At 36.0% G+C, this 27,850-nt stretch overlaps 4 protein-coding genes across 7 annotated transcripts; 2 read left to right on the top strand and 2 right to left on the bottom strand.

Moving 5' to 3' along the window:
• The first annotated feature begins 921 nt into the window (after window positions 1–921).
• Window positions 922–9,008, top strand: LOC110817858 (wings apart-like protein 2). 3 transcript variants are annotated; one of them, XM_088207530.1, is made up of 13 exons: window positions 922–1,763; window positions 3,003–3,102; window positions 3,830–4,169; window positions 4,584–4,696; window positions 5,463–5,594; window positions 5,702–5,795; window positions 5,887–5,997; window positions 6,082–6,704; window positions 6,982–7,247; window positions 7,382–7,532; window positions 7,889–7,986; window positions 8,061–8,142; window positions 8,478–9,008. In XM_088207530.1, exons 1-13 carry the CDS (start codon window positions 1,219–1,221, stop codon window positions 8,559–8,561), a joined length of 2,739 nt encoding a protein of 912 aa, XP_088063656.1. In that variant the 5' UTR covers window positions 922–1,218; the 3' UTR covers window positions 8,562–9,008. The 3 variants fall into 3 exon arrangements, with proteins under 3 accessions (XP_088063656.1, XP_088063658.1, XP_088063657.1); XM_088207532.1 differs by having other exon boundaries at window positions 923–1,763; window positions 5,466–5,594; XM_088207531.1 differs by having other exon boundaries at window positions 923–1,763; window positions 6,085–6,704.
• Window positions 9,009–10,687: 1,679 nt separating this feature from the next.
• On the top strand, window positions 10,688–15,461 carry VIP5 (plus-3 domain-containing protein). Of its 2 annotated transcripts, none has more exons than XM_022046448.2 (2): window positions 10,688–11,031; window positions 13,118–15,461. In XM_022046448.2, exon 2 carries the CDS (start codon window positions 13,157–13,159, stop codon window positions 15,152–15,154), a length of 1,998 nt encoding a protein of 665 aa, XP_021902140.2. In that variant the 5' UTR covers window positions 10,688–11,031; window positions 13,118–13,156; the 3' UTR covers window positions 15,155–15,461. The 2 variants fall into 2 exon arrangements, with proteins under 2 accessions (XP_021902140.2, XP_088064799.1); XM_088208673.1 differs by having other exon boundaries at window positions 10,895–11,031; window positions 13,085–15,461.
• A 3,231-nt stretch (window positions 15,462–18,692) lies between these two features.
• On the bottom strand, window positions 18,693–20,848 carry LOC110814041 (epoxide hydrolase 2-like). The gene is made up of 5 exons (XM_022041361.2): window positions 20,644–20,848; window positions 20,329–20,543; window positions 20,003–20,173; window positions 19,230–19,465; window positions 18,693–19,112 (listed from the first exon to the last, which is right to left on the bottom strand). The coding sequence occupies exons 1-5, from the start codon at window positions 20,711–20,713 to the stop codon at window positions 18,866–18,868; spliced, it is 939 nt and encodes a 312-aa protein (XP_021897053.1). The 5' UTR covers window positions 20,714–20,848; the 3' UTR covers window positions 18,693–18,865.
• Window positions 20,849–21,390: 542 nt separating this feature from the next.
• On the bottom strand, window positions 21,391–24,301 carry LOC110814052 (epoxide hydrolase 2-like). Its single transcript, XM_022041372.2, has 5 exons — window positions 24,143–24,301; window positions 23,848–24,062; window positions 23,409–23,576; window positions 22,556–22,791; window positions 21,391–21,917 (listed from the first exon to the last, which is right to left on the bottom strand). The coding sequence occupies exons 1-5, from the start codon at window positions 24,210–24,212 to the stop codon at window positions 21,668–21,670; spliced, it is 939 nt and encodes a 312-aa protein (XP_021897064.1). The 5' UTR covers window positions 24,213–24,301; the 3' UTR covers window positions 21,391–21,667.
• Window positions 24,302–27,850: the final 3,549 nt, after the last annotated feature.

The following is a 27,850-nucleotide window of genomic DNA, read 5'->3' as shown; positions in this document are numbered from 1 at the left end:
AATAACAAAATACCATGTGACATTCATCCGTGTTACTTATATACATATATATAGATAAATTATTCATTAAATATATAAATTATAAATTATTGTTAATTTTTGCATATTAAATAATTAAAATATAAATATTAAATATGAATAAATAAGATTTGAATCAAATGTAATATCAATGTTAAAATAAGATATACATCACATGAAGATTTCTATAAGGTATTTAAAACATGTTTATACATTATGGTCTTATTTAATAATTTACTTTTGTAACTAGTATTTTATGTTAATATTAAACAATTACAAATTTAATACATTAAAAAGATTACATAATTAGTCTAAAGTATTTTAAGTTATTGAATCTAAAATATAAAAAATATAATAATGTATACACATTTTATGTATATTAATTAATGAGTATTTGGGCTTATTTCTTGATGGGTTTAATGAAAATGCAAAAAAGTTTAATGGGTTCTTTTGGATTTATGAAATGGATTAAAGTGGTTTGTGTGAGAAATAAATTTGGGTCATAAATTGGGGGGTTTTTTTTTTTAAAAAAAGAATTTAAAATAGTATTTTGGTTTTTTTAATCCATTTTTATTGTTCCAATTAAGAAAATATAATTAAAGATTAAATTAATAATTTTTTATCTTTAATTACTTAATTTTAGATTCAAGTTACAATGTATATATTATATATATATATATATTGTGATAAAATATAATATTTGTTACCTCAAAACTTCATATCAAACCAAACTTGAACTTTTCCCGTACCAAATAAAAAATTTATTCAACATCACTAATGCATATTTATGACATTATTATTATTATTATAATTATTGTAAAAATAAAAAAAGAGAATTGTGAAATGACTAAAATACCCTCAACATCGCCAAGTAACCTGAAATCTAATTAACCCAAATCCCCAACAAACAAAGAGGAGAAAAAAAGCTCTGAATTTCACAAAATTCCAAACCCGACCCAACTCGGAAAAATCAAGCTCAAACCAAAATTCTCTTTTCACTGTTCCGGAACTGGAAAAAGCTTCTTCTCCTCTCTTCGTCAGCTCCCCGTTGGATTGAACAGAGAAAGAGAGACGGGGAGGAGGGTTTTCGAATTATCGGATTCTTCTTTTTTCCCAAATTACCCCTGTGGTTTGTTTAAATGCCAAATTCAAATTCTTGTAGTCCTTGTTGTTGTTCAAGATAATCACGAAGCAGCGACCATGATCGTGAGGACATACGGTCGCCGCAACAAAGGAATCGCGAGGGCTTACTCGGACTCCTTAAACGACGACGTAGCGGACCCTTTCAGAGACTCTTTCTCTTCCCAAGAAGCGCCGCCGCAAGATTTTTATAGCTTCCCCTTTTCTTCTCAGGAATCTTCTTCTTTCTGGCCTTCTTCGCTCGATCCCAGCTCATCCCAGGACAACTCTCAATCAACTTTGCGGAGGAAATCCCATTTCGATGACGATTCGACCAACGGCGTCGTGAGGAGGGGCAAGAAGCATAGGAGCGGGAACACTGGTAAAAGGTTTCCCCCTTCTTCTTCTTCCTCTTTTGCTCATTCATCTGGGTCCTTGATTCCGGTTACCTCAACGCTGATGGAGGCCCAGGAGTTTGGGGAGATGATGGAGCATGTTGACGAGGTAAATTTTGCGCTTGATGGGCTAAAGAAGGGCCAGCAGCTGAGGATCAGGAGAGCCAGCCTTTTGTCCTTGTTGTCGATTTGCGGTACTGTGCAGCAGAGAAGGCTGTTGAGAGCTCAAGGGTAGGTTCTTTGAAGGAATTTGCTTTATTTATTATTATCTTTTCTTTCATTTTTTTGGTTTTGGTTTTGGTTTTGAGGATGAGTTATGGGTTATGTTAGAGGCAATGCTAGGAAATTTGTATAGACATCTGGGGTTATTTGAATTTTATGACGAAAGTTGATTTTAGAAATGTACAGTTCGAGTAGAACTGTGTTTATGGCTAAGTGGGTTTGAAGCTTGTACAAAGATTTTTCAGAAGATTGGCATCAAGTAATGGCATCCGTAGAGTTTTTTTAAGGGCTTATTCATGTTATATATGGGATCCATTAGATTCTATATTTCTTTTCAAGGAATTACAGTGTTAATTGCCAAAAGGCATTATAGGATTGATGGAAAACTTCAAACTTGGTTGGGTTTATATAGGAGGCTGACAAGATAATAATATCAGTATTTCTTACATTTTCATGTAATAGCTGTCACCTAAAAGCAGTAGAGCATGATAATGAGAGATATAAAAGAAAACACAAAGTTGCATATAATTCCTAGTTAATTGAAGGGGAAGCACTACAGATATGCTACCCATTTCTTCAGTCCTGTTGGATTTGCGGGCCTGATTGAGTCGAATGATATTCCCTATGGATTGTCTTGCCTTCTTGGAATTTTCTTTTGGAGTGGGTAAGGACTAGGCTGGTTGACCTCATGTAACCTCTGGGGATTTGCCCTCATGTCCTAAAGTAATTGCCTTTTCAATTTTTACTTCTAGAATGAATCTTTACAAATTTTGGGTATGCTTGGTTCCTTATTTAAATATACGAGCTATAAATATATTAATAGATCAGAACAGGTAATTTGGCATTACATTTCCATTAATAGCTTGATAAAAATCTGAATTGACCAATTCAATTATAAAATGAGATTTGTATCATGGTATTAGTGGAAATGTGTCAGAATATCAATTTGTACCTGTTATATGAAATAATCAAAATTTTCCCCTGCATTCGAAATTTATATTATTTTGGCTATTTGAGACTCCACTTTCTCATACTCTCTCAAAGCATGCTATGAAGAAAAAATATGACAAGTGTGTTGTTCATTAAATGGAATTTGGGTCATCTAAATGAGTGACTATAATCGGTTTTTTTTTTCCTTTTTTGATTTTGTGAAATCATAAATGGCATTTCTTCCAATTATGCAGAAATCTGGACTTCAGTTCCTTTTTTTTTTTTGGCTGCAACCCTTCTGAATTATGTTGTTTTCAGGATTGCAAAGACTATAGTTGATGCTCTTTTGGGTCTCAGTCTTGACGACACGCTAAGTAATCTGGCTGCAGCTACTCTTTTCTTTGTATTGACGGGTGATGTAAGTTGTTCAGTCTGAGAAGCTTTAGTTTTAGTGAATGTTGAATCAGTAACCATGGCTTGTTGACAAATGGTTTTGCATATAAGTGTTGAGTATGAGACTATCTTGAACAGGTGGCTAAGCAGGGTAGATAATAATTACTTATCTTATTTGCTGGGAAGGCCAACATTGGGCTTGCCGCTAATACTTCCTGATGAACATTAAAGGATTCTGATTATATGGATGGTCATTTAAGTTAAATTGCATATGCCAAAGATTATGCTCCTAATTATCAACTGCTAGCTGTTTTGAGGATCAGGCCTATTTCTGTCTCTGCCCATGGACCTAACTATAATCTCTATTTTTTTTTAAGACTGAGGTCTATAATTTAATAATGCTTTTATTCATTATATCTAATAATTGTAAATAATATAGTTTTCTGAACAAATGTAAAGTTAGTAGATGATTATTTTAAATTCAAAAACTTGAATTTGATGTAAATTGTATACTCAGTTCTCTCTGAAGTCCTAATAATTTCAGTTATGTTATTGCATGTTCATGCGCTTCCGAGTACTAAGTTCTATTTTCACGTAATATTTATCATCTTGCCATACCCTGAGGACATTTAATTTCATTCTCTAATAATACCTTTTTTTTTTCTTTTATGGGGATATTTAGTCCTTTGCTTGTTCTACTTCTCTTTCTTTCTATAGCAACATTTATTTTCTACAAAAAATATCACCTGCAGGGTCAAGATGAGCACCTTCTGGAGTCACCCTCCTGCATTCGTTTTCTAATTAAATTGTTAAAACCAATTGTCTCCACCACAACTGAGGACAAGACACGAAAGCTGGGATGCAAACTTTTGTCATTACGCAGGGATGCTGATGTTGTTCGAGATACAACTAAAGTGTCAGATTCAAGCTCTGCTGCTATTATTTCCAAAGTTCAGGAAATTCTGGTTACTTGCAAGCAATTAAAGCCTCCAGATGGGGATGGCAGTGGAGTCAAGAGGCCAGAATTAAACCCAAAATGGATAGCTTTGTTGATTTTGGAGAAAGCTTGCTTATCTAAAATTTCATTTGAAGGTATTTGGATAATCTTCCTCTTTTGCTATCTATTTGAGCTAATCATTATTTTTATAGATGGCCTAGTTAGGCCTGTAGGTTATTTGTTGTTGCCATTGTTGAAGACAGAATACTAGGTTTAATAATAAGAATCTTAGATATGGTTGAAATTGGTATTTTGGGACTGTTTTGTTTTCTTTAATTTTTACGTTGAGGAACTAGTACTTTGGGATTCTGGTCTTAAGAAAGTTAAATGTGTCCTTTTAAGCTAGCGGCAGTTGGGATCCCCTGTATAAGTTCTTAAACTAGTAAATCAATGGAACTAAGACAACATGCACTATAGGAATCATTCCTCATCCTGACTTCTCTCTCTAAGTGATTTTCTTCTCATTGCTGAGATTTATTTTGTTTCTTTCTCTGTGTTGGATTTGCCAGATAACCCAGATACAGTGAGAAAAACTGGGGGCAACTTCAAGGAAAAATTACGAGAGCATGGAGGACTTGATGCGGTTTTTGAGATCGCCATGAATTGTCATTCTGTTATAGAGGTGTGAGCCAGTATGTTTGTTTGATCTCATTATCTGTATTACTATACTTGTTTTAGATTCTGGAGGTTGTCATAACCTTTTTATCACAAGAGTTTGTTCTTATAACCCTTTTCTCTTGCCGATCTATTTCTCAAGAAACTGAGAATTCAGTGTGTGACATGAAAATTTTGTTGATACATGGATGCACTAAACAAGAATCAGAAAGAGAAGCAGTATGAAAAGAATGACTGACCCAGAGAGGTTTTTAAGGTTGTCATTCCTTGCACTTCTTGAATTGTGAGTAGATGTCCCAAAATGATGGTTTCATGCTTGGATATATAGTACTGATGGATTTGACCCCTTTGATTTTAATATATCCAGAATTTCATTCTAAGATGGTCTCCTCATGCTTAGATATAGTATTGATGGATACTGGGCCCATCAAGTTTAATATTCTTGAGTTCCCATTCTACTCACCTACTGTTTTTGCATGGTTTCATTTTCTCATTTAAGGTGAAGTCTCTAGACATAGCCGCTTATTTTATGCCCTCTCTGTTAATTTCTGTTTTAGAAATTTATCTTATGGTGTACAGGCATAATTATAGATGATATTTGTTGCATAGAGATTGGACAGCCTTCTCTGTTTAAGGGGCACTAGACTATCTCCTTTTTTCCTGTTCTTTTTTTTTTTTTTAATCTAGGAGGATATCAAATCCTCTACTGTTTTGTATTCTCTTTTCTTGTCTTAATGATATTTCTTTTTCTATAAAAAATATAATTACATCAGCAGGGAAGGATGGAGTGTAGTGTATCTTCTTCTAAGGACAGAAAAGATCATTTGGATAAAGAGACTCTTGCCTTACTTCTAAAATTTTTGAAAATCATGGAGAATGCAGCATTCCTTAGTAAAGATAATCAGGTATTGGGATGTGATTTCTATCTTTCCCTTTCTCACATATGTTCTGTGATACTTGAACGGCCATTTGATGTTGATTAACTTTGTGTTGCTTTTCTCTTCCAATGCAGACTCATTTGCTTGCAATGAAAGGAAACCTGGCTTCTTGTCAGTCACAACTGTCTTTTATGGAACTTATGATTAGCTTCATCAAGATTCTTTCGCGTGAGTAAAAGCTCTGGAAGTTACCTTTGATGATATGTTTCCCCTTTTCTGAGACCATTTGCATTTTGATGACTTGGCCACCTGTTTTCAGGTCTCTATCTACGCAGAAATTTGGCAGCTGTGTCCAATGATGAAAAGCCTAGTAGTTTTTCTGATGTGCTTGGTCATGCTTCTGAATTGGCGTTCGCAGATGATTTTAAAGGTACTTGTTACTCTTAATATACTGTCCTTCTCTCACTATTTTTTTCTCTTTCTGTATATCTAAGGATTTATTGCTAATTTGCAGCAGACAACAATGAGGTTATATGCATAAGTTCTACAAAATGCTTAAATACAGGGACTTCCTCTAGGAAGAGCTCCCATGCATCTCAGAACAATCAATCAACTCTGCAGTCAAGTCGCTCTGTATCTGGTTCTGAAACGACTACTGCGCCAATGAATGATCGTTGTTTGCTAAGGATTAGAGTTGGTTCTTCAATATCTGGATCATATAGTGGGAAATTGAGCAGTTCATTCAGTGGAACACATGCAAGCAGTCACAGGTCAAGGACAAACTCCAGTGCTTGCAGTAAACTAGATAGTGGAAAACATGAAGAGTTTTCATTTTTGGAGGATGGTCAAGATCCTTATGCATTTGACGAAGATGAGTTTGAGCCCTCAAAATGGGACTTGCTATCAGGTAAACAAAAGATACCTGAAGCTCAAAAGCATAGGAAAAGATACATAGAACTTGAAGATGGGTTCCAGCAGCAGCTAATGATGAGCCAACAAAAATCTAACCATGGAGTAAATTCTCAAGAAGAATCAAGTAATGCAGAAAATCACCGTTCTCATGAAATCCCTTCTCCAGATGCTGCTGAGGAGGAATATTACAGTCTTCTATCTGACTGCCTTCTTACTGCTATCAAGGTGTTCCTTCGATTCAAAATTCACACTATTCTTTAATCCAACTTGATTCATGAACTTTGATACAATGGTTTGACTGATACTGTGAACTCAAGGTTTTTTCCTTTATTTGTAGTTTTTGTTCTCTTAACACATATTCATTCACAAGCCTGATAAACCCTTGCATTTTGTAGAATATATAATGTTTTATTTTTCCTTACTTTTTTACTCTTTGATATTCTGTTGGTTTCTAACATAGGCTCTTTGTTTAACTCAAGTTGGGTTGTTAACCTTTTGGCAGGTTCTAATGAATTTAACAAATGATAACCCCGTTGGCTGTCAGCAAATTGCTGCCTGTGGAGGGCTGGAAACCATGTCATCATTGATAGCTACACACTTCCCTTCTTTTAGCTCTTCTTTATCTCTCTTCAATGAAACGGATGAGAACAGTTTGAGCATTGAACCTGAACTTCAGAAGGATAAACATCTTACTGAGCAAGAGTCAGATCTCCTTGTTGCAATATTGGGCTTGCTTGTAAACTTGGTAGAGAAAGATGGATGCAACAGGTTAATCTTTGCCAATCATTGTCTGTCTGTATACATAGTTGTTGTTGATATTTTATACATTGACCTTTACTAGCATGTAGCATGCAAATGTACCATTTCTTTTTCAGCTAAACGTTTTAGGTGATTCATTACAGATCACGGCTTGCAGCAGCAAGTGTTTCGTTACCTAATTCAGAGGGGTTGGAAGAAGAGAATCACAGGGATGTAATTCCACTACTATGTTCTATCTTTCTTGCCAACCGTGGAGCAGTTGACCCAGCTGGAGAAGAGAACCTGGTCTCATGGGTGAGTGACATATATGTAATCATATTTCTTGGTTGTAAGTTCTGTCCTGTTTCTTAACCAATTTAGCATCTACTTTATTTAGCAAGGATTTACCTTCCATTTCTCTCTATGAGATAGAATGTAATAGTAGGTTATCCCTCTTTTATCATATAAGAGAAGAGAAATCAGAAGAATAACATCAGTGCAAAGCTCAATATGTTCTATTCATTCATTTGGCTGCATCAATTGTATTAAACTTTGATTTTCTCAATCAAATTGGCTGCAAATCATAAGCACCTTAGTTGTCTTAGGAGGCTGAAGGAATTTAATCATGATTGGCATGTTCTAAGTCTGCATTTGTTACAAATGTTGTGCAGAATGATGAGGAAGCTTTGTTACAAGGGGAGAAAGAAGCAGAGAAGATGATTGTGGAAGCTTATGCAGCATTGTTACTTGCATTTATTTCGACTGAGAGGTTTATATTCTCTAACTTTTACAAACCTTTCTGATTGTAATCCTTATTGAAATCAATTTTTTTTCCCCTGACAGTAAGAGTATACGGAATGCAATTTCTGATTGTCTCCCAAATCGCAATCTGGCAATTCTGGTGCCTGTGCTAGAGAAATTTGTGGTATGTCTCTTCAACTTATTAGCTGATCATCAATGAAATATTACCTACAGGTTGATGGAAAACCCTGTAGACATCCCATTACTTAATCCTTGTTTGTAGCTGGTTGTATTCCTTATCTATATATTTCTTAATATCAAGAGAAATAGTATATGTAAGAGAATGAAAATTGGTTGGTCTGTTTGCTGATTTGAATGCCCTGGCTTGATTGATTTGTTGAGAACCCATAGAATGGTGAAGGTTTGGAAATGAAATGGTTATGTTTTGCTTGAGAACTTGATTCTGCTCCTTTTTGTTCTTCATTTCTCTCATTTCCTACTTTTTCCCCTTCCATTCAGGCATTTCATTTGACCTTGAACATGATCTCACCGGAGACTCATAAAGCTGTTAGTGAAGTAATCGAGTCATGTAGGGAGCCATGAGAAGTTGAGAAATGAAGATTCTCTTGTACAGCTTCAGCCTTCAGCCCTTGTAGATTAGATTTAGGTTATTACATGATGCCAGTGCCCAAGAGGCTGGGATTTCTGCAGCATATATTGTATCAGATCCGACTACAGGCCTGTGTTATAGTCTGATTGACCTGTTTCCATCTATCCATCCCTCCACCCCTTCTCTTTTTCTTTGATTAACAGTTTTTGTTTCATTCCTTCCTTAAGTATTCTTTTATAGCTCTTTAATCGAATCATGGTGCAGGCTTCGCTGCTTGTATACAGAAATGATAGTAGAATCAAAATTTTCTTACTGACGTATATCTTATATGTAATTTTTTTTACCCGTTTCCAGCGTACATGCCTCTGCAAGGGATTATTGTTTGTTTCAAAAAGATTATTGTAAATAGAGATTCGAGAATGGTAAATGGTTTTATGTGATTTCCTTTTCTTGTTTGGGGAGTAATCTTTAAATTCTAGGAGTACTCTCATTTAATTTTTGCTGGTTGAGATGGGTTATAAATCATGGTGATTGGTGATTTTGGGTTGCTTATCTTTTATTTGAATAATGCATAGTGTGTGTATATATTTTTTTTATGTAAAGTTTGTTTGGTAAAATTTTAAACATGGATATTGTAGGTATATGTAAATATTAATTTTTTATAATCAGAATGGCACTCAGGTAAAGGTCAACACTAATCTGAGATGATGTAAGAACATGTGAGCTACTTACTCCATTAAGAAAATTGGGTGTCAATTACATATATGGGTATGAATATTTTTTAAATATAAAAAAAATTAGGGTAAAAAAATTTAATTATTAAAAGAATATTTTTTTTGTTTGAATATATCATGATTTGTTGTAATGAAATTTAATTCGGCCACTGTGGTTTTATTAACACATTAATGAGTTAATTCTTATATCGTGCGAAATCAAATAAATTTGTACTTGAAACGAATAAAACAAACTAAAGCAAAAAGTCTTTTAATGTTTTGGAGAATTTAAAAAGAATTTCCATTATTTTGATTTTTTTTCAGAACTTGTTTTTCAAATAAACTAACATTTTAAAATTAAAGAAAATATTTCCAAAGCAATAATTTTCAAAGTAAGTTTATGAGCAAATTGCAAAGAACAAAAAAATTTCAAAAATTTCAAAATTGAATAGTCTATTTATAAAAAGTAAAATAATTATTTTTTAAATCGTTTTTTTTTTATTATTATCATTGTAATCTTTTACGGTTCATCCTTTTTATTTTTTAATTTATATTATTTTTACTATCAGTAAATTTATAAATAAATATCAGTAAAATATTAAATTTTGTTACTATCAAAATCAATTCAAATACTCAAACAATGTTTACTAATTTTTTTTTTTAAAAAAAAAAACAAAAATAGAAGAAGTTTTTACTATATTAAACTTTAAAGTTAGTATTTTGGAGAGATGTATACTAATTAGAAGATATAATCAAATGTGTTCTAAGCATGTTATATTCTAAAGTAAAATATAGAAAGAGATGATTATGGAAAAAAAAATCTTTTTATCTAAAGGAAAAAAATCACATGTTAGATTTTATATTAAATTTATTATTATTTTAGTTTAATAATTTCTTAATAAAAAATTTTTTTAATAGAAAATTAACATAAACAAGTTCATTGACCCCCTTATACCATTTAAATTTATTTAATATTTTCTATATTTGTATAAAATTTATATTTAAAAAGATATTCAAGTTTTCGACCGTTCATTAGTCCCCTCTAACATTACTAGGAGATGTTGACATGTTGTTCATTTTTACATCGAACTTTATTTGATTATATGCATGTTATTTGATCATTATATATATATATATTACGTGATATCTTTCGAAACCTTACCATTCTTAATACGAAAGATTTATACATTATACATTTGGTTAAATTAAATTTCAAAACCCTAATCTTTATAATATTAAAGATTAATATGCATTAAGGTGATTATGATATTGAGTTATTTGATGGTTTGGATATGATTTTAAGTTTAATTCTTCACTAGTAAATTAAAAATATTATGTGTTCCAATATATATATATATATATACATAATTTACTTGATATTTGTAATTGTCTTGCTATAATATTATGAATTTACATTTTTTGTTTGATTAAAAGCGAAAATATATAAAATAGTATTTCGAATGATCTTTTAGGGTTTCGTTTCTCTCATCTCTTCAATGTCTTCTTCAGGGGGCTGGTTCCTACCGACTGTACCTCACCGGCACGCATCTGTTCTGCATCGCTTCGCCTTCGTTTCTTCTCTCTGTAACCGGCATCAAATCAGCTGCCACGTACTTTCCAGAAACTCATCTCTCGACTTTCTCCTGCACGAAGCGTGAACTTTGGCTTGATTCGAGAAACTCGCGCTTGGTTTGATCGTCTGCAGAAGAATTTTCTCTCCCAACAGCTAACCAGAACAATAAAATTCTAGGTCATCTTCTTTGATATCTCGATCTACAAACTCGACTGGTCTCTCTTCTTCCTGGTTTTTTATATAATTAATTCTTGTATACATTTATTTGATTTTTAAAAGAAGAGATAGCATTTCTCCCGTTAATTCTTGTCTGCTAAGATTTTGTAGTTTCATTGTTAAGCTTTTGTTTATTTTCATTTTTTTGTTGTTGTTAAAGTAAGTTCGATTAATTATCTAAAAAAGAAGTAAGTCCGATTAAGATGGTGGCTTTGTTCTTCTTTGTTTATTTGGACGCTTGGGAAGTGATAAAATAGAAGAGGGAACTGAAGGTTACTATTTTGGGCACGGTGTTTGTTTGGTGTTTTAGGAACTTAAAATCTGAAGTTTATGTGAGGGGAGGAGGGACATTGTTTTTCAGCATGATTTGATTATTTTTCTTATTATTTTTGTATTTAAGTTACAAGCTCTGGTTATTTTGCCATAGTTTCTTGTTTCTTCTTGTTGTTGGATAAATCTGTTGAATGTTCAATCTTTCGCACCGGTTTCTTTTTTACATGTTTAGGGTAGAGTTGACTTGATGATTTTGCTCTAATTTCTGAATTTTTGTTCTGGACGGGGAACAGTTGATGTTACAATCCAAATATAACCAGATTTTCCTCATGTTGGTTAATATATTTTGTTCTTGGTTTTGTTCTTTCTTTGTTTCTAAGACTTAATATGGTAAGCTTTTTCCCTAAAATTTGAAGGGAAGGAGAATACTACTTTTGCACATGTTGAATTTATTGTTTTCCAGTTCCATATTTTAGTTCTTATTGCTTCCTGGCTCCTGATAAATGTGCCTTATGCATTTTTTGACGAGTCTATTGTGTAGCATTAATGTGTAGGTGTGCATTAAGTTCTTTCGTGTATCAACTATTTTGATGGTTTGGATATGAATTCTGAAGTCGCTGTGATAGAAATTTTAGGTTTGAGTTGGTTGTATAGTGCAAATAACCATTCTGATCTTAAAAAGACTAAGTGAGATGTTTTACTGTTCTGCTCTAGTTAAGGGTCTTTCTTGATTTAGGATAAATAGGGTAGTTATGTCCGATTAGGAATTTTGAGGATAAAAACCTAGACATACCACCTAAAGTTTCTTAGTTTCACACCTGAACTTGATTGAATCACGCAATCAAGTTTTGATAAGCTATCAAAATATGTTATTGAATAATTAAATTATGTCCCAAAGATATTTATAGTGCTCTCTAAGTAATCTTTAATAAGTAGGATTAGACTAAGAAATACTAAAACTTATTGGGCGTGTGGTGGGGTTTGTAAAAAGAAGAAATCTATAAAACTTATTCTATTGACTATTCTTTGTCTGGTTTGGAAAGAGAGAAATAGGAGAACATTTGAAGGAGTGGAGAGTGATATTGTGAAAATTAAGGATAGTTGCTATCATTATTTTGGCAGTATTTTCTTGGGGCACGGCATGTATAGGATTGAGGATTTTGGACATGTCATGGATAGTCTAACCGAGCTGTAAATATTTTTTGTACCTGGGTTGCACCCCATTGGTGCTATAACAACTATATACTGTTCATACTTTTTATCTAAAAAAAAAGAAATACTAAAACTTATAGTCCTAATAATGACAGGAATATATGCTAATATAAATAGGAAAACCTAAAATATCAATAAGAATAAAATCCTAAAGTTATTAAAACTTCAATAATAGGTTCCTGAATTGCATAGTAGTTTTACATTATAATTTCTAATCTATTTAGGTAATCTTCACTAGTCTATTCTGCACCGATTTCCTAAGAGATAAAGAAACTTAAGCTTTTTCCCATCCCAAAGGGAGTTGGTTATTTGGTTCTTTTGTTATTCTACTCTAATTGTAGGACTTTGATCTTGGGGATTATTAAGATCAATATAGATTTATCCTGATGTATAAGCTTATAATAGAGCATAGGTGTTTCGGTAAGTCAAAATTTTATATATATGTGCATTTTATTTACTTGATTGATAATTTAGTTATACACAATGATACAGCTTACATGTTAATCATTTTCCCCCTTAATGACTGCAGATGTCATTGGTTAATACTTTCTCATTTTCTCAGGAGTTAAAATTCTGACACATATAGGGGATATCGCTGATCATGGCTGATTTGGAAAATTTGCTTCTGGAGGCAGCAGGAAGAACCAATGCTGGAGGCAGAAACCGGAACTCTCATCCATCATCTCGAAGGCAACGTGAGGGTTCATATTCTGATGGTGGAAGCGATTCGAGGGATGATTCTGATGATGATCGTGCTTATGCAAACAGGAAACCTTCTGGATCTCAAGTTCCTTTAAAGAAGAGGTTGGACCCCCCAGAGAGAGAGGATGATCATGGAAGCCAGGAAGAAGGTGGTTATGATCATGGTGGTTCTGGTCATGAGGATGAGAGCAGCGATGAATCTGATTTTGGTGATGATCTTTATAAGAATGAAGAAGACCGGCAAAAGCTTGCCGGGATGACTGAATTTCAAAGAGAGATGATATTGGCAGAACGTGCTGATAAGAAGGGTGATAAGAATTTTACGGAGAAATTTAGGTCAAAGAGAGAAAATGAGAGGAGCACACGCTCCACAAAAGACACTCCTCCTCTATCATCCTCTCGGGGTGTGAGGTCATCTGCTAGATCTGCAGACAGGGCAGCTGCCAAGGATGATGCGCTGAATGAGCTGAGAGCAAAACGGTTGAAGCAGCAGGACCCAGAAGCCCACCGTAAATTGAGGGATGCATCTAGGGGAAGTTCAGGCAATAGGGGCTCGTCACCTGTCAAGCGGAAACCCTTCACTTCAACAAGCTTGAGTAGCTCCAGTCAAAGTGAAAGTGAAAGTAGGTCTCGCAGTGAAGATGAAGGGTCAACTGGGGATGGTGGAATGATAGACAGCGATGATGACAGAATGATGCCTGGGTCAGAGGGACCAAAATTTGAGGATATTAAGGAAATTACAATCAGGAGGTCAAAACTTGCAAAATGGTTTATGGAGCCTTTCTTCGAGGAGCTGATTGTAGGATGCTTTGTGAGGGTTGGCATTGGGAGGTCAAGGAGTGGGCCCATCTACAGGCTTTGCATAGTGCGGAATGTTGATGCTACGGATCCTGACAGGACATACAAGCTAGAAAATAAGACAACATATAAATATCTGAATTGCATTTGGGGCAATGACAGCTCTGCTGCCAGGTGGCAGATGGCCATGGTTTCTGACTCTGCACCGCTAGAGGAGGAGTTTAAACAGTGGATTAGGGAGGTTGAACGAAGTGGGGGGCGGATGCTGAGCAAACAAGATGTGTTGGACAAGAAAGAGGCCATTAAAAAAATCAACACATTTGTCTACTCTGCTGCAACTGTGAAGCAGATGTTGAAAGAGAAAAAATCAGCCTCGATAAGGCCATTAAATATTGCAGCTGAGAAGGATCGGCTTAGGAGGGAGTTGGAAGTTGCACAGAGCAAGCATGACGATGCAGAGGTGGAGAGAATCAAGACAAGACTGCAGCAACTAGAGGCATCGAGGCAGTCGCAGGGGAAGGATGCCAAGGCTCTTAGGCTAGCTGAGATGAACAGAAAGAACAGAGTGGAGAATTTTAAAAATGCATCAGAACTTAAACCTGTTAATACAAGTTTAAAAGCTGGGGAGGCTGGATATGATCCATTCTCAAGGAGGTGGACTCGATCAAGAAACTATTATGCTGCAAAACCTGGTGGACAAGAGGGTAATTTAGAAGCAAATGTTGATGCAAATAGTGCATTGGCAGGTTCAGAGAGTAATGGAGCAGGATCAGGACCAGGAGCCACAGTAGCATCTGTTACTGGCATTGCAGCTACGGCTGCAGCACTACAAGCTGCTGCTGGTGCTGGGAAGCTGGTTGACACAAGCGCTCCCGTGGATCAAGGAACAGAATCGAATCTTCTGCATGACTTTGAGCTTCCGATATCATTGTCTATGCTTCAAAAGTATGGCGGACCCCATGGAGCTCATAAAGGATTCATGGCAAGGAAGCAAATGATAGAAGCAACAGTCGGATGCTGTGTGCCAGAGAATGATGGGAGGAGGCATGGTTTGACCTTGACAGTTAGTGACTACAAGAGAAGAAGAGGGCTTCTTTGAAAATGTTGTATTGTTGCCAAGTAGCTTCCTTTCAGAAAAGAATATTTGGGTTTCATACTTGCCAGTTTACCGTTGAACGGTATACACAATCGGTGTCCAGGAAGCCTATTGCTGTGGGGTTGTGAAATAACATGTCATGAACAATAGTGCCTGACAACTTACCTGTTTTTAATTGTTCATGTGTGTATACATGGTACAAATATGTATATTTGTTTTGGTTCTTGAATTTGGGATTTTAGTTATTAATGGTTTTTCTGTAAGTCTCTGATATCTCACTATTTGCAGTTATTGAGATTTAGTGCGCATATACATGTACTCAGAAACAGTGTTTCGTTGAAGTTGGGGTTATCCATGTTAAAGTAGATAGCCCTTTTTTTGAAGCTCAAGTGACCAAGCCATTTCTGTAATACTCTGAGGTTGTCCAAGTGTTCAACCTGCACCTATCTCAAGAGCCAAACCTGTGTTTTTACATAGTCCATCAATGGAAATTTGTTTAGTAATTTGAACTAAAATTCAAGTGTTAAGTGTCTGCTATTGGATTTTATTGCTAATACATATATATATATATATATATATAGAGATACACACACACACTAATTACTTTTTGGATGGATGATACCGTAGTTCATTTTTCTGAATGTGTGGGTTTAAGTTTAGCAGTGTGCGTCAGCTCAAGATCAGATCGGGTCTGGAGCCGGACTAAAAAAATTTTAAACTTTTGGATAAAAAACTAGACTTTTGGATAAAAAACTGGACTTTATTAGGTTGGATCTCGTTTCGATTAGAACCAGATGGACTGAATTTTTTAATTAGAACATCAAATAAAATTATAAATAATTTATACATAAATGAGTACCAAGCAACAAGCTGGAGCTGGGAGACTGAGGAGAGCAATAGTTGTGAGTTAAGCAGAGACGCTGCTAGAACTGGAGAATTAGCAAGGTCACAAAGTCCAAGGGTGCAGAGAATCAGGGGAGGCGACTCAGGTGAGAGCTGAGCTAAGGGACTTTATGTGACGGCCTCGGAATTTAAATGAATATGTATGTATTAAAAATATTAAATGTGAAAGCGTAATAAAAATTTTGATTAACATCCGTTACACAATAATCAAAAACGTATTCAACATATGAAAGAATAAGCTAATTAAAAAAGATACTCGAAATAAAAATTATAAATAGAACTATAAAGTTTTTAGGCGTCTAACTCACCGTCTTCCTGCGGAACAGGCTCGGGAACCACGTCTTCCTGATCTGAAATGGTTAAGTAAGGAATGAGTTATATTAGTCAAGTAAAGACATCACACTATCTCACTGCCACAGAAGTAAAAGTCGGTAGAAAACAAAAACAACCAATGAAGTATAATTTATAATAAACTCATTTATTAACATAAAAACTTTTACTGTCCACTTATCTCGATGAGATTCATGAAAATAACATATGAAAACAATAACATTATAACCATCATAAAATCATATCGACTTTGTAACAGAACACATGTCATACTCTTGCACTTCAATAATCAAATAATAAATTTTCATCTTTTACCAGCCTACTAGTATCCAATGAGATTCATCGGGGGTCCTCGCTACACGTGAACCATTAACATTAATAACCTGATTCTAAGGCTGTCCCCATACCCTGTCCGGTATGGGCGCCAAAACTATAAACCTCAATACCCCGTCCGGTATGAAGGTGAAACGGGCCGTCTCCATACCCCGTCCGGTATAGGCGCCAAAATACATAAGGTCTCCATACTCCGTCAGGTATGAGAGACCACGTTCCCGGCAGGGTTCCCTATGGACCCGGTCCGTCCACCATCTCCCAAGATATCTAGTCAGGCTGTCCACATTATCCATTTATCAATTCACATAACCTTTTTGCCCTTTTCTTTGGTCTCAATCATTCAATCATACACAAACATGTAAACCAGTAATTGACACCAAACAAGACAACACAGTATCGGGTTCACCATAATACAAACCATAATAAAAGAAACCATGATTCATGCATACGAGACCATAAAATAAATACATCAAATATCATACTGCATTTAATACTGAAAAATAGATCAAACAACAACTGACCAACAATGTATTAGATTCGGGCTCCATTGGCAATCTCAATCAATTATACATATCGATAAAGTCACAAAATACCGTTTAATTATTTATTAAGCTTTAATGCCGTGATAGGAGGTAGGGTGAGAGATCCTTACTTGTTTCGGGGTCTAAAATCGGCTCTAAGGTGCGCCTATGGACTGTCCTTAAATTTTCTGACTTTTTTTCGGAAAACTGAAACGCACTATCAGTACCTGCACGTGTCCCAAAAAATCTCAAATCAGACCTACGGCCCATTTCGGCCAATATCAGAATTCTGGCACGGTGGCTCCGCCGCCTGCGGTGGCGATCCGCCTCGGGTTGGCCGTTTTCGGTCGAATTCGGCCAAACTTGCATTGGTCCCTGCGATAAAACAACCCTAGGGCCCTCAGTGGGCCAAAAAATCATGAAAAACCGAGACTTACCGGCGGCGGCGCTCTCGGGTGCAGCGGCTTCTCCGGCACGAGTCGCGTTTTGATATTTTGCTCCGGTCAACCTATAGAGAAAAGGACGGTGATCACAGTGGTATAAAAATTACATCGAACAGAGACCGGAAAGGGCCTCATCGGAGGCAAAAACAGAGGGAAGTCGTGGTGGCGCCGCTGGACTTCAGCGTGATTTTTCGGCCGATTAGCCGGTGGTTTGACTCCGATTTGGCCATAGGCGGATTCAACATTGAAAAACGAGCCAAGAGGAGAAAATTTACCTCGTTTGGCGGTCGGAAAATTTTCCGGTGCGACGGCGGGTGGCAGCAGCCGGCTCTTCCGGCGTCTGGTTCTTCTTCTCCGACGAGGCACTGGCGGCTAGGGTTTGTGGTCGGGTGTGGGTGAAGTTATTTATATCCTTCCCCTTTTAATCTCAACCGTCCATCAAGATTTAATCTGTACTGTCCGATCGCAATTTATTTGGGATCAAATCTGGGCCGTCCATCGCGATGCGATCTGGGTCGTCTGTGCTTGATTGAATCTGAGCCGTCCGTACGCGTGAGATCTGGGCTGTCTGTGCGCACATTTGATCTGGGCCGTCCGTACGCGCGAGAACGGATCTGGGCCGTCCGATCGCATGCACGTGGATCGCCCACGTGACCCCGTCCCGCATCAGCGTTCCTTGCCACGCGGCGTGTCCTGGTTGGCCGGGGCTGCTGACTGGGCTGCTGACGTGTCACAACTTTTCTTAATTACGTTTTGACATCCGATTTCTTATTTTCTTTTCAAAAACACTCTCAGAAGTCAAAATTTCACCTATTTTTTTAAAAATTAATTTTAATTAAATTCAAAAATAATTTTACCGTATTTTATCTTTATTATTATTTTTATTTTCATTAAATTAAATTAAATTAATTTAAAATCTTATAAATTAAATATATACAAAATTAAACTAAAATTTTAATACAAATTAAAATAAATTAAAAAATTAAAAAAATAATTTTTTGGGTGTTACACTTTAAGAGGGCAATGAACACTATCCTTTATTTTTCTCATCAAACACGTAAACACAAAGTAAGAGATCACCAACATTAGACGCTAGACTTATTATGGCTAAATTTTTCTACACATACACATACGTATATAGTCAAGTAAATTATGAAGCAAAGAGTTGGAAGACACGATCAGGATCAAATATGTTTGCGAAGAAATGTGAGAATAAGCTGATTAATCTCCTCCGGTGACTGCTCGTGAACAAAATGAGTTCCTTCCGGCAAGAATATGATCTCCAAATCAGGCACAAACTCCTTCACTTTCTCAGTCCTTATGTGCTCCTCCATCCCAGGAAAGTTAAGGACATAGTCTTTGCCTCCCATGATTAAAAGGGTTGGAACTCTAACTGTAAAATCTTTTAGCTCAAATTCTTCTTTCAATGACCTACAAAACCCATAATCATTCACTAACCTACTTGATTTCATCTTACTTTCTTAAAAATTCAACTAACATGTATGATGTTATTAATCATCTGATTAAGATAGGATGAGTGGTATTTACCTATATGGAACTTTTAGTGCAGTTTGGAATCCTGACTTCTCATACAATTCCCCATAAACTGCAAGATCTTCTTCTGAAAACCATGAGGGCAGAGGAGTAGATGCATCAACCAAGTCCATGATCTCCTGGTTCTCATCGGCTATTGGTAATTCACTCCTGGAGAAGAGAATATATACCTTCCTGACAACAGTTTTAGCATCAAATCGCCCAAAATCAGCTTCTGCTCTTCCAGGTTCCTATTTAGAACACCAAAGAAAAACATTATCAAATTAAGTATCTGTATAAGTATCCATCTGTTCTTTGATTTACACAAGCCATAAATAGCATCTCCTTCTCATAACATTTTGATTTCGGGCATCAAAGAACAAGTTTCACTGCATTCTTGTGTAATACATTTGCACTGCATTGTTTAAGGGTTTAAGCCTATTTCTATTGTCATTTAATTCCAAAATTTAATTATTCAGTATGTAAAAAATTTAGTATAATTCACACATTTAATCTATAACTAAAACCAAGTAGAGTCCTACATTTTCTAATTCCACATTGATGATTTTTCTATTTTCATAAATCATGAAAATTTCTAATTTGGAAATAAAATATTGTTACATATAGATCTTTATCCTGTTTGCATTGAATTCTCATAAAATTAAGATCTGATCTCAACCTTAACTAAATTGTCTGAAACCGATCATCTAAACTTAAGTTTATAAGTAGAACTAATTCGCACCCAAATCTAAAATGAAGGTAGAAATGTGAGTAGCAGCAATCAATACCCGCCACCGTAATAAGTAGAATCCTTCAGGAAGCACTTGAGGGTAGAGATCCAGGGAAACAGGGGGCAAAAATGGCACCCCGATTGTCACAACTCCTGACACCCTCTCAGGATGGTGAAGAGCAAAGTAGTAAGCCGGCCATGCTCCAAAATCCTTCCCAACAAGAAAAACCTATATATATATATATATATTCACAGTTGTATCAATCAAATTAGAATTGAATAGATCCAGCCATATGTATTACACGATAGGGATCGTTACCAAAGAGATTCAAATTAAGAGGTTTAAATTACAAAACACCAAACAGAGATCCGCAGTGCAGATACCTTATCAAGCGCAAAGTGATCGATGAGAGCCAGAAGATCTTTAATAAGATCGGCGTACGTGGTCTTCTCATGTTCTGGTGGCGGGTCGGACAACCCGTAGCCTCTGTAATCGGGTGCCATGACCCGGAATCCGGCATTCGCTAAACCAACCATCTGGTGACGCCAGGTGTACCATATCTCGGGGAATCCATGCAAGAAGATGACTACCTGAGAACCTGATGATCATAAATCACACAAAAAGACAGAAAGTGATGATAGAGATGAGAGAGTAGAGACGTGCCGAGAGGAAGAGAAGTATAAAAGCAAAAGACTGACCGGTTCCGGTTTCTGCTACATGGAGGTTGAGTCCTTGGACGTTGACAAACCTGTGCTGGATATGGTCCATTTCTGTGTTTGGAAGACGAAGGGAGGAAGAAGAAAGTAGTACCTGCAGCTGAGATATTTTTGTGTCACTTTGTCTACTGGTGTTGAGCTGCTGGCTGCTGGCTGCTGTTTCAATGGTGATTTGGCTGTTTTTTTTTTTTTTTAAATATTCAGTATATATATAATTTATTTTTTAAATATATAATTACAGTAATTATTAATAAACTATATATTTTATGATTTAAATTATTATTTATTATCTTAATTATTAAATTTTAAGATAAATTATTGTCAAACTTTTAAATTTTAACATTTGATTATTATTTTAATAATTTATCTTAACTTTTTTTATACTAATATTAAGTTAAAAATAAATAATAAATAATAACTAAAATAATAAAAAATACCGCTGTTGTAAATAAATAAAGTAATGTCATGATTTTTATTCAATTATAAAATTTTAATTCTTTAATATGTATATATTATTTACTACTATTAAATGATAAACTCAATCAATGTCTAACATTTTCGAAGATTATTTAGCGTTGGTTTACTTTAAGAACACGTAGGTCCTACTCGACCTAAAACCAAATACTAACGAGACAAATATTTTTGAATGCAAATACTTAGTCAAATATTTATAGAGCTTTCTTGTCTAAATAAAATATTAAAAATTAGGTGAAGAGGATAAAATAGAACTTCAGAAAATTCCACCATATCATGTCATCTCCACCCTTTTAAGTTTCATCAACTAACATAAATTCCCATCTGAAATAAAATCAAAACTACAACAATATAGATAGATATGTACTTAATTATGGAGCACCCATCAAAGATCTAATCTTTAAGATTTCTGGGTCTTGTAGATACATATGATTCAACAAAAGATCAACTATGGTAACTTGAAAAATCAAACTAATTACCACAAAGTTCAAAAGAGGCTTCTTTTTTTGAACTTTTAGATTTCCAGCTATCATCATGGAATGTGTTTGTGGAGAAAATTGTGAATGGCTTGATTAACTTCATCAGGTAATTGCTCCTGAACAAAATGAGTTCCCAGAGGAAGATTAATGATCTCCAAATCAGACATGAACTCCTTCACTTTCCCACTTTTTATGTACTCCTCCCTCCCTGGAAACTGGACAGAATAGTCTTTGCCACCCTGGATCAAGAGGGCTGGAACTTTAACTATCATCTCTTTTATGCCGAAATCTTCACTCAATGCCCTAGCAAAACAATACCAGGAAATGTTATCATCCAGTTGCTCACGATTTACCGAACATCAAACTTGCACAAGTGCTCCCGAATTAGAAATGAGTTTTTTTAACTAAAAAATAAAATATATATCATTGATTAACAAGCACTAATGGGTGTTAATCCGTATACAAAATATTTATATATTTTCCAAGATGTCAATAAGGTTCCTTAAATCCTCCATTAAATAAAGAGGATAACCAAAAATTGAAAAACTAAGAGTATGAAACAAAAAATTTTAACCCCATCAAAATTATCATCATCATCTACCATCTCAAAAGCTCTTTTATTCCTCTCCTTCTAAACCACCCAAAAAATGGTGAGTAGGATGAAGTCCACATGTTTCCTCCGACCACTTATACCCTTCCATGCTCGGATTTCATCTCTAACAGACCTAGTCATCACCCAACTGATACCCAATAATCCATAAACCATAGTCTATATCTCGTATGCAACTGGACATCATAATAGTACATGATGCTCTGGAATTATAAATAAATTGTTTCAAACTTGTGTAAAGACATTATGGAAACAAGATTCTCTTAACTTATCTCTATTCCTAGATCATTTAACAATCTCTCGAGAAAGCTAAAAGCGAGGCAATTAGTACCTGTAGGGGACTTGTAATGCAGTTTGAAAACCAGATTTGGTATACAAATCAGCATATGTTGTAAGATCTTGGTCTGTGAACCAAGGAGGGAGAGGAGTAGATTCATCAACCAAGTCCATGATCTCTTCATTTGGACCAGCTGTTGGTATTTCGCTCCTTGAGAAGAGAATGTAGATTTTCCTAATTACTGTTTTAGTATCAAACCGTCCAAAATCAGCTTCTGCTCTTCCAGCTTCCTTGTATATGAATTTGGCACCATATCGGACACATATAAGCATTGTTTGCCAAATAAAACTGATTCAAAATCACCTAGAAACTACCCATATATATATATATATATTATTCATCTTCAATTATTGTAATTAATAATAAACATTTGGGTAAATTTCACTTTGACCCCTTGTTGTGGGTAGAGATTTTTCAATTTAAAACCTTGTAATTATTTTTTTACAATTCACTATTTTCTGTTCAAACTTGATTCAAATTCACTGTCTCATAACCTTTGAAAAGTTAAAAAGAATTAAACAACGTACTGGTTAAATAATTTGACACAAAACTGAATCACGAAATAGTGAGTAGCTAAAGAAAAACTCACAAGGTTTTAAATAAAAAAACCTCAAAACACAAGGGGTCAAACTGAAATTTGTCGTAAACATTTTTTTTCAGTATCATACGGGTATGTGTACACCAATAATAACAATACCAATTATACAACGATCTCTCATATCAATCACATAACAATCTTTTAAGATAAACATCGGACATATAATCTGACTCAAATCTACAACTTTATGACCGAGATGGTTGGTTATTATGAACAATTTTGAAAACGAAGGGAGGAGTTAATAAATACCTGCCATCTTAGTATGTAGGAGCCTTGAGGGAGGATTTTCTTGTAGTCAGGGACACTTGGAGACACCATTGGGACTCCTATTGTCACAATACCAGACACCCTCTCAGGGTGAACAAGAGCAAAGATTGAAGCAGGCCTCACTCCAAAGTCTTTTGCAGCCAAAAACACCTGCATCCTATCCAAACACTTAGAAAAATTTTCATAACAGTTACATACACCATAACTTTGAGTGTGTTTGGCTAAGTTTTGGTTTTAATCTTTGTGTTGTGAAAATACTTTTATAATCAAATCGGTAAAATTCAAAACGCTTTTGGTAAATCTGTTTTTTAACAATCTATTACAATGTGTAATTTTTAAAAAGTAATTTTGGTTTTTACTAAAAGTTTATATACTCGATGAAAATTACATCAGCCAAACAGGATCGCAAAGACATTGATACCTTATTAAACCCGAAGTGATCGAGGATGGCCAGAAGGTCACTGACGAGGTCGCCAAACGTTGTCTTCTCCGGTTCCTCGGGCCGATCCGACAACCCGTAACCCCTGTAATCGGGCGCAATTGCCCGGAACCCGGCTTTCGCCAAAGAGATCATCTGGTGCCGCCAGGAGTACCATATCTCGGGAAATCCGTGCAAGAACACCACCACCTGAGTACCTGATGATCACGAGAAGGGAAAAACGGATGATTGGCGATCGAGATCAACGGCTGAAGATCGAGAGTAGAGTAAAACTGACCTGACCCGATTTCTGCTACATGGATGTTGAGTCCTCGTACGTTGACGAAGCTGTGCTGGATCTGGTCCATCTCTAAATTCACGGGCACTGGTCGGTGAAATCACTCTGTCGTTTTAATTAAACTTGGTTTGTAATTTTATTCATTAACAAAATTTTGTTTTTATAAATAATAATAATAATAATAATATATAGAAAAATATCTGCATTTTAAGAAATAAATTATATTAGTAGTTTTGGAAGATTAAAGTCACGTTGTTGTCATGCAAATTATTTATAATTATTTTAAAATATATATGAAAATAATTCACATATTAAATTAAATTAACAAATAAAATATTAAGACATGTGTGATATATTTACATGAAAATTTGAAAAAAGTACATATACTTAAATATATAATTATTAAAATTTTTATTTAAAATTTACTTTATTATTATTTTAAATTAATATTACATATTTTATGAGTATCTTAAATACACAAATATTCTACATTAAGAATAATTATTTATAAGTATATATAAATTTATATTTTAATTTATTTATTTTACAAAATACATATTCTTATGTAATAAATATAGTACCTTAAAAGTAATGTTTTATCATTTTTTATTTATTACTTTTGTTTTAGTTAATTTTGTTTTTTTATAAAATACATATTCGTATTTATAAACCTTATGAAATAATTATATGAAAGTCCCATCAAATGTAATACCTGGAATTAATTCTAAATATTTAAAATTAATGTATAAAATTTAATTTTTTAATTTATAAATTTTTATTTAATATAAAAAATTAGAAAAAAAATAGGTAGATGATGAAATTGAAAACAATTTTAAAAAAAAAAGTGTGAAAATTTAGATTATGTTGGTGTTTTTAAAAGAAAAATCAGAAACTAAAGGTTAAAACGCAATTTAAGAAAAATGTACCACATATGACTGACCAGTCAGCGGTCTCCATGAACCGGAGCGCGCCACATAGCAAGGCTTGCTTACGCGGTGCCACGCTAGCGATCCGCGTGCCCGCGATCAAACAATCCAAATTTGTTCGTGCGCACGTAGACATCCGGATCCGTTCCCTCTTCAGGCACGATCGAACGGTCGCGATCAAATGTGACGAACTGTTTAGATTCATTTTCTCTTTAAAAGCGATCTGTAGCGCCCGAGAAAATTAAAAAAAAAAGAGGCGCGCGCCACGTCAGCAGCCACGTCAGCAGACCCAGTCAGCAGTCCTGGCCAACCAGGACCTGCTACGTGGCAAAACCACGTCGACCGTGGACGGGCCACGTTGGCGATCCGAGTGCGCGCGATCGGACGGCCCAGATCAATCGCGCGCACGTACGGCCCAGATTTAATCGCACGGACGGCCCAGATTAAATCAAAATGGACGGCTGAGATCAAAAGGCAAAAGGGTATAAATAAGACCCCCACACCAGACCCCAAACCCTAGCCGCCTGCCCTCGCCGGAGAAGACGAACCAGAAACCGGCCGCCGCCACCCGCCGCCGCACCGGAGGGATTTTCGACCGCCGATCGAGGTAAATTTCATACCCCCGACTCGTTTTTCCACGCTGATTTCCCCAGTGGCCAAATCAGAGCCAAAATCTCGGCCAAACGGCAGGAAAACACGGCCGAAAGCTCCTCGATTCTTGCCTCCGATAAGGCCCTTCCCGGCCTCCGTTTAATGCAATTTTTATTTCACCGTGATCACCATTCTTTTCTCTACAGGTTGATCGGAGCCGAATCACCAAAACACGAACTTCACCGGAGAGCCACCGCACCCGAGAGCACCGCCGCCGGTAAGCTTCGGTTTTCCGTAAATTTTCGGCCCCCCGAGGGCCGTAGGGTTGTTTTATCACAGGAACCAATGTGAGTGTGGCCGAATTCGGCTGGAAACGGCCAACCCGAGGCGAACCGCCGCCGCAAGCGGCGGCGCCGTCGCCGGAGCACGGCGGAGCTGCTGTGCCAGAGTTGCGATATTGGCCGAAAGGGGCCCTGGGCCTAATTTGGGATTTTTTGGAACACGTGCAGGTACCAGTAGTGCGTTTCAGTTCCCCGGGAAAAATTCAGGGAAATTTGGGGACAGCCTGTAGGCGCACTGTGAAGCCGTGTTCGGACCCCGAAACGTGTAAGGACTCCTCACCCTATTTCCTATCACGGTCTTAAAGTTCAATAAATGATAAAACGGTATTTCATGAATCAACGAATGTGTGAAATTGCTTAAGGTCGCTAATGGAGCTCGAGTCTAGTGTGTTTGTCGGTTAACTGTTATTTGGCCTATTTTACAGTTTTAAATGCAGCATGAGGTTTGATGTTTTTCATTTTATAGTTTCGTGTGCATATTTTACTATTTTACTGACTATGGATTGAATGATTGAGATATTGATACTATATGTTGTCTGTTTGCCATAAATTATCGTATTGCTTGTTTGTATGTGTATTGATAATGCTGACTGAGGAAAAGGGGAATGAAAGATTATGTAAATGGGTAATTGTATAATGTGGTCAGTCTGACTAGATATCCTGGGAGATAGTGGACGGACCGGGTCCGTAGGGAACCCTACCGGGATTGTGGTCTCCCATACCGGACGGGGTATGAAGATCTTATGTATTTTGGCGCCCATACTGGACGAGGTATGGGGACGGCCCGTTTCACCCTCATATCGGACGGGGTAATGAGGTTTATGGTTTTGGCGCCCATACCGGACGGGGTATGGGGACGGCCCTGTAATATGATTTCAAGTGTTAAGGCTTAACGGGTAGCGGGACCCTTATGGATCCCCATGGATACTAGTGGGCTGGTAAATGAGGAAAAATATATTGTGTAACGATTGAATTTCGAAAGGCTTGATAAGTATTACGTTATATAGTTTATACATGATTTCATGATGATAATGATGTTATAGTTTTCGTATATTGTCTTATGAATTTCACCGGGTAAGTGAATGGTAAAGGTTTTATTATTGATAAAAGGTTTTGTTGTAAATTATGCTCCATTGGTCTTTTTGTGTTTTCTACCCACCTTTACCTCCGTGACGGTGAGATATCGTGATGTCCTTATTGGGCTAGTGTAGCTCATTCCTTATTTAATCATTTCAGATCAGGAAGACATTGTTCCCGAGCCGGTTCCGCAGGAGGACGACGAAGGGGACGCCTAAAGACTCCATAGTCATATTCGTAGCTTTTACTTTCAAGTTTCTCCTTTAGGTAGTTTAATCTTTTATATTGTGAGCACGTTTTTGGTTTTAGTGTAAGGGATGTTAATCGAATTTTTGACTTCGCTTCCGCATTTGATATTTTTAATATACATTCCATTATGAATTTCCGGAGCTGTTACACGATCATACGGTCCGGATCAAATCGCGATAAACAGTTTATATTCACTTCCTATTTAAATGTGATCGGACAGTCGAGATCAAACGTGATAGACGATCCCTATTAAAGGGAGACGGATATAAATATTTCACTTCACATCGAATGCTAACATTAGTCGTCAGCCCCCCGTCGGATAAAAATAACTAATTGTTGGGAGAGAGAGCTGATCGTCGCAAGCCCCTCGCCAGAGAAGAAGAACCAATCGCGGGGAGAGAGAGCCGATCGCCGTTCATTACCGTGCCGTAGCCACCTCCGACCGCTAAAAGAGGTAAAAAAAATTTTATTCGCTCGAAATTTAATTTCAAATACTCTCATGGCCAAATCAGAGTAAAAGAACC

Source organism: Carica papaya, chromosome 7 (assembly GCF_054855325.1).
Source record: "Carica papaya isolate Zhongbai chromosome 7, ASM5485532v1, whole genome shotgun sequence".
Classification (NCBI taxonomy): domain Eukaryota; kingdom Viridiplantae; phylum Streptophyta; class Magnoliopsida; order Brassicales; family Caricaceae; genus Carica; species Carica papaya.
The sequence above is the reverse complement of the archived record's forward strand: the minus strand, read 5'-3'. Positions and strand labels throughout refer to the sequence as shown.